Source organism: Callorhinus ursinus, unplaced genomic scaffold (genome assembly GCF_003265705.2).
Source record: "Callorhinus ursinus isolate GAN/ISIS: 27379988/994484 unplaced genomic scaffold, GSC_fseal_2.0 scaffold13, whole genome shotgun sequence".
Classification (NCBI taxonomy): Eukaryota; Metazoa; Chordata; class Mammalia; order Carnivora; family Otariidae; genus Callorhinus; species Callorhinus ursinus.
Genome location: NW_027397075.1, coordinates 32,103,172 through 32,113,899, shown reverse-complemented (window position 1 = coordinate 32,113,899; position 10,728 = coordinate 32,103,172). Strand labels below are relative to the sequence as shown.

The 10,728-nt window shown below is 48.7% G+C and overlaps 1 protein-coding gene across 1 annotated transcript in view; it reads left to right on the top strand.

The window, feature by feature from the left end:
* The first annotated feature begins 345 nt into the window (after positions 1-345).
* The window catches only part of SERPINC1 (serpin family C member 1), a 10,839-nt gene continuing 456 nt past the window's right edge, over positions 346-10,728 (top strand). The window contains exons 1-6 of the mRNA XM_025877620.2: positions 346-496; positions 2,595-2,964; positions 3,261-3,476; positions 4,314-4,451; positions 6,419-6,809; positions 7,855-7,919. Of these exons, the coding sequence (XP_025733405.1) occupies positions 456-496; positions 2,595-2,964; positions 3,261-3,476; positions 4,314-4,451; positions 6,419-6,809; positions 7,855-7,919 (1,221 nt within the window). The 5' untranslated portion in view covers positions 346-455. The remainder of the gene's footprint in view (positions 497-2,594; positions 2,965-3,260; positions 3,477-4,313; positions 4,452-6,418; positions 6,810-7,854; positions 7,920-10,728) is intronic.

Here is a 10,728-nt window from a genome sequence, read left to right as displayed (position 1 = left end):
CTTAACCAACTGAGCCACCCAGGCGCCCCTATATTCACCTATTTTCTACCTCTTTGTTTGGTTAACTAAGAAAAAAAATCCTGAAGACAAAGTTCTCAGTTAGGCATTTTCTGACCAAGTTTGACTTTGAGAACATGTCCTCCTTTTCCTCTTCTATAAACATAAAGAAGAGAGTGAGGGAATATACCTAAGGGAGGTGGGCCTTGCCTTCGCCCGACCTGACTGAACTTTAAAACTTCTCTACTAGTTAAACAACACTGGGCTCTACACTTTGCTTAACCCTGGAAGCTGGTCATCAGCCTTTGACCGCAGTCTTCCGCTCGTCACCAGCTCCCTCCCCCACCTTCGCTTTTGGAACCTCCGTCAGATTCAGAGGCAAGAAGCAGTTTTCACAGGGATTGCCTCAGAACACACTATCTCCACTCTCTGCCCGGCCCTGTGGAAGATTAGCAACCATGTTTTCCAGTGGGATAGGAACTGTAGCTGCTGGAAAAAGGTAAGAGAGGCAAGTTTTCTCTTTGGCATGCCCTCATTGGTGTTGACCTTCAACGTTCTCCTAAGGATGGCTTCGACACCTTCGAGAAAACCAGGCCCTCTCCCTGGTAGTAACAGTAAAAGATGTGTTTGGAAGATGTCATTCCAAGCGCCCTCCCTCCCACCCCCTCTTGGGGTAAGCCACACCTTGGGTGCTTAGCCCAGGAAACAAAGGGGATATCTTCCCCTCCCCAGAGGTGCTGTGCAAGTGCCAGCCCTTACAGCAGCCCAGGAGACTCCAACGTGAATTCCCAGGCCTGCCAGACAGCGGAAAAGAGGGAAAATTTAATGGTGAGGATCTCCTAACTCCCTTTTTGCTTCTCTTTCCACTCAGTTGCCCCCGCTCCAAGAGCTCAGTGACCTTTGACTGAAGGACAGCAACCCTGTTCCCTTGCCTCACAGTCAGCCCCCCTCCTCCCTCGATACCATACACATTCCCTTCTCGACCTGGGTCGTTTGGGCAGGCTACAAGTGAGGCTGTGGCACCACCATCTTGGTTTTCCTTCCCCCTGTGAACAACGCTCCCGGATCCCCCTCAGCCTCCCAGTGTAGCTGAGGGACAAAGAGGGAAACCAAAGGCAAGCAAGACGGGGAGATGAACGGCAAGGTTCTCTCCGCTTCTTCACCCTGCCTTCTCTATCTCCCCGAGGGTCTCTGCTTCTCCCCACTCTGTGCCTCTGTTCTTAAAGGGCTGCAGAGCCGGCCTCCCCTCACACAAGGAGCCAAGTACCCCTCAGCTGCCCCCAGCTTCCAGCCAGCCCAACACTCGCCCGCACACCACCTCCGCAAGTCCTTTCCGCCCTGCGTGCGTATCTTTTTCTGCCAGGGGACAACTGAGAAGACTCAGTACCCACACGGACTCCCAAGTCAGCCAGAGGAAGCTCCTGGCCCACCCTGTCTTTGTACAAAAATATTACAAGTTTTTCTCCTGGTGTGCCTGAGCATTCCAGTTCTCCTAATTTGCCAGTAGCATGATCTCATTTTTTTAAAAAGTAAGATTAATTTCATTGGCTTTTAGTGAATCCATGTTGGAAGGATTAAAATTTCCAGGCAGAGAAATGATGAGGGCCTAAGGCTGTGAGAGAGCAGGACACAGAGCTCTTTGAATCCAGGGTCTGAAGACTGAGGGTGAAAGGGAGGAATCCGGGGAGAACTCCCGGTTTCTGGCTTGGATGTCAGCCGGCAGGAGGCTCCCATTTGCTGAGCTGGAGGACAGAGGAGGAGAAGCAGTGGGTGGGGGAGACTTACAAGGACAATCTGGTCGTATTTCCCTAAGGAAGCTTCAGGCTGCCCAGGTGGAATTATCTGGCCCCCGCTGGGAGGGTGGGGTCAGGCTGGAACTGGAGGCCTGCGGAGGCTTCGGCCTGTTCACCCCTTCTTTTTCTTTTTTTTAAAGATTTTATTTATTTATTTGACAGAGAGAGACACACAACAAGAGAGGGAACACAAGCAGGGGGAGTGGGAGAGGGAGAAGCAGGCTTCCCGCGGAGCAGGGTGCCCGATGTGGGGCTCGATCCCAGGACCCTGGGATCATGACCTGAGCCGAAGGCAGCCGCTTAACCGACTGAGCCACCCAGGGCCCCCCTGTTCACCCCTTCTTACCCCTGTTGTATTACGGAAATCTCTGCTGCATCAACCCAAACCTCCAACCCTTTCACATCCAGGAGGCCTTTCCTAAACAGCTTCTGTAAAGGATTCCTCCTAGTGCCCCAGGTCTGCGCTGGGGGCTCGGGTTCCCTGCCTGTTTATCACGCGTGGGTGTCTCATCTCGCCAACCGGAAGCTGTGCGTTCTTTATTTCTTCCAGCCTTGGGGCCGTGATGCTTTATAACCATCAGTTGCTGCAATGGTTGATTTTAATTTCAACCTGTGTCCAGGCAAGTGGATAGAGTCCACGACCGGACTTGTCCTGGGCCCTTGTACTTTGCGAGGCTTTGGGCCCACCTCCCGGCCACACCAGCTGGGCTGGAATCCGGTGCTTTACTGGGGCAAGTCTGTGATGGGCAGCAGGGATCCGGGTTTTCCCAGCCAAGCTTAACTCAGCTTTCTGTCCCCCTATAGGAGGGCATGTTTTCTGTCCTTGCTGCTCATTGGCCTCTGGGGCTGTGTGACCTGTCGCTGGAGCCCCGTGGAGGACATCTGCACAGCCAAGCCTCGGGACATTCCTGTGAATCCCATGTGCATTTACCGGTCTGCAGAGAAGAAGGCAGTCGAGGATGAGGGCGCAGAGCAGAAGATCCCCGAGGCCACCAACCGGCGAGTCTGGGAACTGTCCAGAGCCAATTCGCGCTTCGCCACTGCCTTCTATCAACACCTGGCGGACTCCAAGAATGACAACGACAATATTTTCCTATCGCCCCTGAGTATCTCCACAGCTTTTGCTATGACCAAGCTGGGGGCCTGTGACAACACCCTCAAGCAGCTGATGGAGGTACAGTCCGGAGCCTTCCTGCCTAGCCTCGTTACTGGACCCCAAGGAAACGTGTGTTGGTCTAGAGCCCAGTAGAGATGTTAGGTGGTATCCCAGTCTCTTTGTGCTTTTCCCCTTTCTCTTCCAACCCTTTATTCTCCTTTTACCCGTGTATTCATTTAGAAGACATGAGCTGAGTATTTATGCTGTGTTGGGTGCTGCTCTTGAAGGAGCTCATACACGGGGTGGCTGTTGGTCAGGGACTGACCCCACCGCATTAGCCAGGCTCCTCCACCATTTTCTTTTGGCTCCTACAGGTTTTTAAGTTTGATACCATCTCTGAGAAGACGTCTGATCAGGTGCACTTTTTCTTTGCCAAACTGAACTGCCGACTCTATCGAAAAGCCAACAAGTCCTCTGAGTTGGTATCGGCCAACCGCCTTTTTGGAGACAAATCCCTTACCTTCAATGAGACCTATCAGGACATCAGTGAGGTGGTGTACGGAGCCAAGCTCCAGCCCGTGGACTTCAAGGTGAGTTGCAGATGCGGTCCCTGACCTCAGAGTTCTTCGTTTCCCCTCGGAGGTTGAGAAGGTAGAGAAGCAGTATTTGCGGGAAGGTACTCACCCAGGGTCCAAATGAACTGTGGGCTATGAGCTATGCTAGTTGAAGGTAGGTTGGGGGTGGGGAGTGAGTAGAAGTCAGCACCCCTGGACTCTATCTGCTTGCTTGAAACTTGAGAAATCAATGGTATCTATGGCTTAGATTGTGGTGGCTTCTCTGAAAAAGTTGTATAAATAATAAATTCTTCATGTTATCCACCAAGATGTCAATCCTACAAGACACCTTATTTAATTTTTAAAAATTACAAGGGTCAAATAAAATTGGTGTATGGTGTGTGTCATATTCTCCTCTTGGAGATTCATGAAACACCTGAGCCTAGTAAGTTTTCTGAGAAGTCCTGAAACAAAGAAGTCTATTGGCTTTATTCAATCAGCATTTCTCCTTTTTTGTTTATTTATTTTCGACCACATAGGCATCCTTCCTGCCCCTCACCCCTGCATAACTCACTAGCTTCTGCACATGTCAGTAAAAATAACATTTTGTTTTCTTTTTCCCCGACTATTGTCCTCTTTTCTGTTCCTTTATTTCTGTTTCTCTTTCTTTCTCTTTCTTCTGTTAATATTTACTAACCATCTGGAAGATTCATGGTATTATACTAGATATGTAAGTTCTCCCCAATCTGGGTTAGAGTGGGAAACGGTGTGAAAGGGCAAAGGGTTGATGAATAAAATGAAATGCTGTGTGGGGAAGTAGAGAAGCCCACTGAAAGCACAGGTCTGGAGAGGTTTGTTTCCTGTTCTCCTCAGGAAAATGCAGAGCAGTCCAGAATGATCATCAACAAATGGGTATCCAATAAGACCGAAGGGCGTATCACCAATGTCGTGCCCCAGGATGCCATCAACGAGCTCACGGTCCTGGTGCTGGTCAACACCATTTACTTCAAGGTACTCAAAATGGCCCTGGAGAGACCCAGAGGACTTCCTCTTGTCCTCCAGCTCACCTGCTTTCACACCATTAGGCATTAGATAGGTCCTCTCTGAGAAAAGGTCCATGCATGGCCTGGGCAGAAATACAAATTTATTGAGAGTCTAGAACCATGTCTAGGGCCACAGCTGCTGGCCTGAAGTCCAGGGGGCCCTGGCCATGTCTCTGCCCCCAAGGAAGAGTGTACACGCTCACAAATTTAGCATGCCCAGCTGCAAACTATGTGCGGGGATGAACTCTCATACACGCGTGACCATTTTTACTATCTAGTTAACTCCATTTTGAAATCTGGAACAACATGATAGATTCTACTGACAGTCCTCGGTGATGAGATTTTCTCCATCATCTGGAGCAGCTTCAATAGTGACTCAAAATTCCCCTTGCCTGAGGCTTCTGAACCCCCCGGTGCCAGGCTCAACCCAAATTTTGCAGAGTCCTGTGATTTGACTGTGCGGATGGCTTTGTCTTTCTCAGAGTCGAGAGTTCTAAAGGCTGCTCCAAATTAAGACATGTGGGAAGGAGACTGAGGGGGAAGGTACTGGGAATAAACAGACCACTGATCCTCAGGAGGGCCACAGGTTTAAGCCGGGGGAACCTGGGGCACATTTGTCCATCGTGGGTCGTGCTCCATGGGCCCTCCCACCCCACACAGAGCCCAGGAGTTCAGCCAGTTCCTGCTGTTGCCAGCCACTCTGTCTCTTGGGGTTTCCCTCTCCCCCAGCGTGGAGAAGGTTGTAGTTACCCAATGTGTATTGCCCTTTAAGGTTTACAGAACACCTTGCTGTTTATTAGCCCTCTTTATTCTCATAAGATCGTCAACAAACCTTGGGCCTCTCAGACAGATTACTTAGCTTAAGTCCTGCCTCTTCCATTTCTGCTGTGTGAACTCAGGTGAGTTACCGGAGACCTTTCTGTGCATCTCTAAAATGGGAATAATGATGCACCTCCCTCACGGGTTTCCTGACCCTTGACCCCTGAATAAGTGAGTGCAGCTGATTGGGGTACCTGGGTGGCTGAGTTGGTTAAGTGCCTGCCTTCGGCTCAGGTCATGATCCCGGGGTCCTGGGATCGAGCCCCGCATCAGGCTCCCTGCTCAGCGGGGAGCCTCCTTCTCCCTGTCCCTTTGCCTGCCTCTCTGCCTACTTGTGCTGTCAAATAAATAAATAAAATCTTAAAAAAAAAAAAAGTGAGCGCAGCTGAAATGCTTAGAGCAGTGCCTGGCACACCGTAAGCATCTCGCCAATACTAGCCATCTCCAGCTCCTAATTTTACAGGTGAGGACCCACCACTCCAAGAGTTAAATGACTTGTCCCCAAATCAACCAGCCAGAATAGGACAAGGAGTGGTAGTTACAACTCAGAAATTTCAAAGGAATGTCTTGTATCCCAGGGTCCCTCCGTTTTTGAGCAGGAAATTAGCCAGGACTCACCCTCTGCCAGGCAGGGCTCCAGGACAACCCCCTGGGTTATTATCTGTGTCTGGCCTTTATTTATCAGGGGTGGAACCCAGCCCTTTGGAGGATGACCCTTGAGAAAGAGGCGGGTGGGAGGCAGAAAGCAAAAGACAATTAGATTTAAACTCAAAAAGATGCTTGTGAAAAGGCCAGTAGATTGTTCACGGTTTTAGTTTTTTATTTTACTGGTTATAAAGCAAATAAATAGCCACTGCTAAAAATCCGGGAAATACAGAAAAGTTCACAGAAAGAAAAAAAAAACATAATTCCATCACTCTGCCATAGTCACTGTAAGCCTTTTCATGCATAGCCTCTAATTTTTTCTCCTACTAATTCTGCCTGCATTTTGGGGTGATAAAATAATGTGACTATTTCCCATGTCAGCAACCCACCTATGGAGGGTTTTGGTCTTCTCGCTGTGATTCTCCCACCTGCTCTCTCCACCGCCTCCCCTCCCCACCCCGCCACCCCCAGGGCCTGTGGAAGTCAAAGTTCAGTCTCGAGAACACAAGGAAGGAACTGTTCTACAAGGCTGATGGGGAATCGTGTTCGGCATCCATGATGTACCAGGAAGGCAAGTTCCGCTATCGGCGAGTGGCCGAAGGCACCCAGGTGCTCGAGCTGCCCTTCAAGGGCGATGACATCACCATGGTGCTCATCCTGCCCAAGCCCGAGAAGAGCCTGGCCAAGGTGGAGCAGGAGCTCACCCCGGAGATGCTGCAGGAGTGGCTGGATGAGATGGCAGAGACCCTGCTGGTGGTCCACATGCCCCGCTTCCGCATTGAGGACAGCTTCAGTGTGAAGGAGCACCTGCAAGACATGGGCCTCGTGGACCTGTTCAACCCTGAGAAGTCCAGGCTCCCAGGTTAGCCCAGGAAGGGCGTTAATCTTCCCTCGGTCCCCCATGGCGGTCCGAGCAAAGGTGAAAGAATTGGAGAAAGAGTAGAAAAGAGCAACGGGTCAGGAGTAGAGCAAGGGTTCTACTGCTAACTCAGGGAGACCCCTTCCTTTCCAAGGTCTGGCTCCTCTTCCGTATCCTGGTGACTTTGCGCCTGGATGTCCAGGGACCCAGCTAGCACTGGAATGCTTGGAGACTGTAACTGGTGTGGGGGATGGGACCAAGTAGAGAAGACCTCGAAAAGACATCAGAATTCAAAGCAAAGACATGATTCAGAGCTGGGGACATCTTGGTCCCACACAATAGGCATAGCTGACATTGAACAGCCTGATATTCCAAAGGGCTCATGAGTTTTCCCTCAAGTCACTTGGACAACAGATGCGGCCAACCTTCCCCAGCTGTGAGACTTCAGCAAGTGTTCTGCGGTCTTGGTTTCTACAGTCTACCATTCTTTAAAAATATGCATTAAAATATCTTTTTACAAAAGAAGTTTACAATGTCAGGTAATTGAATTTACCTTTAATAGGCTGCTTATGAAACTAGGTCTAACCAGGGGCCCCTGGCTGGCTCAGATGGAAGAGCATATGGCTCTTGATCTCAGGGCCATGAGTTTGAGCCCCACATTGGGTGTAGAGATTACTTAAATAAAAGTTGAAAAAAAAAATTAAACTAGGTCTAACCAACTTCTCTCTTGAAAACGTTGCCAGACTGGAAAGAAAGACATTCCTACTAGGTGGGGTGAGTTTTTCTTTAAGAACAGAGTCCCCTGCCCCCTTCTAAGAGCTGAGGCATGAGATTACATTCAGAGGAGCCAGGCTGAAAAAGCCTAAAGGACTTTATTCTTCTAAACATGCATTTATTTAGGGAGTATCATTAGGTGAGGGTTCAGGATTTTTATTTAAAAAAAAAAAAAAAAGCCCCAAAGGACCTCTTAATTCAAACTGAATTCCTTTTTGTGGGTTGAAGCTGACTTTTTCCCATTTCACAGAACCTTCTCTGGTCTTCCTTCTAGGTATTATTGCAGAGGGCCGGAGCGACCTCTATGTCTCACAGGCATTCCATAAGGCCTTTCTTGAGGTGGGTACACCTTCCTTTGCTGTCACTTCCTTTTTCAGTACATCAATATCTCATGTGATTTATAACTAGGGACTTCTTGCTCTGCTGGGTCTATGGTCTTCCAGCAGGTGTGTGAACAGCAGGACACAACTGGGGACAAAGGCATGTTTCCAGTGTCCCTCAAACCCCAGATCTGTAGGCCCCTCCTCCATGAGGCCTCCCCAAGACAGCCCTCCCCTGAAGCCTTCATGGTCCCATTGTTCCACCCTCTCTCCCACTACTTCTCCTGAAGCAGGTCAAACATGTAGGGGGAGGGTGACACAGGAAAAGAAGCCAACAAAGGCTACAAAGGCTTCAGAAGGAAGGCAGAATAATTGTCACGTGAGTGAGGAGATGCAATAGCTTGAAAAAGAAAGGTTATAGTTTGAGAACATAGTGTTGTTATTATAATTCCAACAAAGGAGATCCAGGAGAGTGGGCACTCATGGAAACCCAGGGAGGAGTTTTAAGGAAACAGAAAGCATCTAGTAACAAGATAGAAAATTGGCCATAGGTTACCATTCCCTGAGGAATTTAGACAGAACAGTGGGAGCACAGGCCTGATTGTGACAGCTGAAGAGTAAATGGAGGGTAAAGAAGAGGAGCTGAGGAGAGTGGATCGTGTCCTAAAGTGTGTTCTAAAGAACTAGAACTCTACGTTGCAAAGAACAAAGTTTGGTGCTCAAGTAAATGTGTATCCTCTTCTTGGGAAATTAACAATGCACACTAAGAAGCCCCACAGCAGAAAAAACTGGTTCAATATTGCTTAACTTACGGGAGGGAAAGTGGTGGGGGGGGCGATGGGTGAAATAGGTGTTGGGGATGAAGGAGCGCACTTGCGTGATGAGCACCAGGTAATGCATGCAATTGTTGAGTCACTATATTGTGCACCTAAAACTAATATAACACTATACATTAACTGACTGGAATTAAAATAAAAACTTAAAAAAATATATTGCTTAACCTAGTGTTTCCCCAACTCAGGTGCCTGTGGAACCCTTTACTAGAGTAATAGCCATGTAAAGCCTGTCAAAATTCTGGTTCTCAAATACTGAACTATGGACCAGTAGCACTAGTTCAGTGGAGAGCTTGACTCTTGGAGAATCCAGGATGGGGCCTGAGAATCAGCATATTTACAAAGCTCCTCAGGAGATTTAGATCCACAACCAGGTTTGGGAAGCACTGTCCTCTGGGGGAACCAGGCTATGAGGAAAAGGGGATGGCCACTGTTAGAGATGGTCACAGGATTGAGGAAACCGCAAAGAAAGAAGGTTATGGTCAAAGGAGAAAGGTTTCAGAGCATGGTGCTGATAAATACAGTGGCAGAGTCCAAGCTCAGTGAGAAAATGTAGTCAGGAGGGAAGCGGAGGGATTAAAGAGCAGAAGGAAGGCAGAATAATCGTCACGAGAGTGAGAAGATTCAATAGCTTGAAAAAAAAGGTTATAGTCTGAGAACATAGTGTCATTATTATAAGTTCAAAGGTAGAACAAGTCTGAGAGATGGCAAGTTCAAGGCATGGCCATGGGACTGGTTTGCTTAAGTAGAGTGAAGGTAATGCTCATTGGGGTTGATGAGATGAAAGGAAGGGGAGTTAGTGTGTTGACTGGGCCTCCTACCAAGATGGGTAATTGTCTGCATCAAATGATAGCAGGAGTTAGGGTGGTCAGAAAGGCTGTAAGTGAGGTGCGCAAATCCTCAACGTGGGGGTATAATCCATAGGACCACAGATGTCAGTGATCTGCAGGACAACAGCAAGAGCAGAGGCCTGTATCTTCAAGGTATCGAGATCAGACCTAGGGGTTTGACAGGAGTACTGAATTAGTGGTTTGGGAAGTTGTACGAAAGTCACTACTGACCCCCTTCTACCATATGGATTATGAAGGTTAGTACACTTAGGAAGACGGCGAGGGAAGGTATGTCCTCAGTGTGTTAACTCTGAGTGAAAAATCCTCCTCTAAGGACCCTAAATAGAATAAGTCAACTCAGACACCCTTGAGGGCTTTGAGTTACCATTAGGAAGAAGCAGAGGTTTGGATTCATTTTATCCCCCTTAGCCCACTAAACAATGGTGCAAGGTTCTTCCAAAGCTCTTGGAACAAAGTTGTTTTCCTTGGAAACCTTGGGAACCCAATATCCAGGACCCCAGCTGATTGTAGATCTCCTGGGAAGCCATTAGAAGCCAGTGTCTGATTTGAATAAGATGATCCTGGTCTTGCAAAAGCTCCAGGCCGCTCACAAATCCAGTCCTAGAATGACCATGAAACAGCACAGGGAGGCGGGGGCATAGGATGGTAGGGAAGCAGGGAAGAAGAGTGACAGGGAGAGAACACCTTCAACCAGCTCCACAAAGCTCAGGTCTCTGAAGTGCTTTCATTAAGAGACAGGGACAGAGTTTTGGTGATATTCTGGGTCCCCAAGCAAAATTTTCTGAAGGTGTCTCTCTGGCAGTTCAGCTTATCAGCAATTGAAAATACCAATGTGTCAGACCATTACTCCAAAAAATACTCACCTCATTCAGCCAGAGGACCCTTGTCTTTTCATAGGCCCAATGTCCTGAGTAGCTGCTTGGGGTAGTTCTATCTGGGATCTTGATGCCGCAAGAGTGAAACTATCTCAACTATAGAGTTCTGATCTTGAGTCAAAGTCTCTTTTAGCATCTGGGACAAGGTAACCCTCCTGCCCTACCCGGCACGATGGGGCCGGCCAGAAACGTGGCAGCCTGCTGTACATGCGCATTCCTGGCTCAGGAGTTACCTGAACGGAGCCCTGGCTCTTACGCAGCATGAGGCT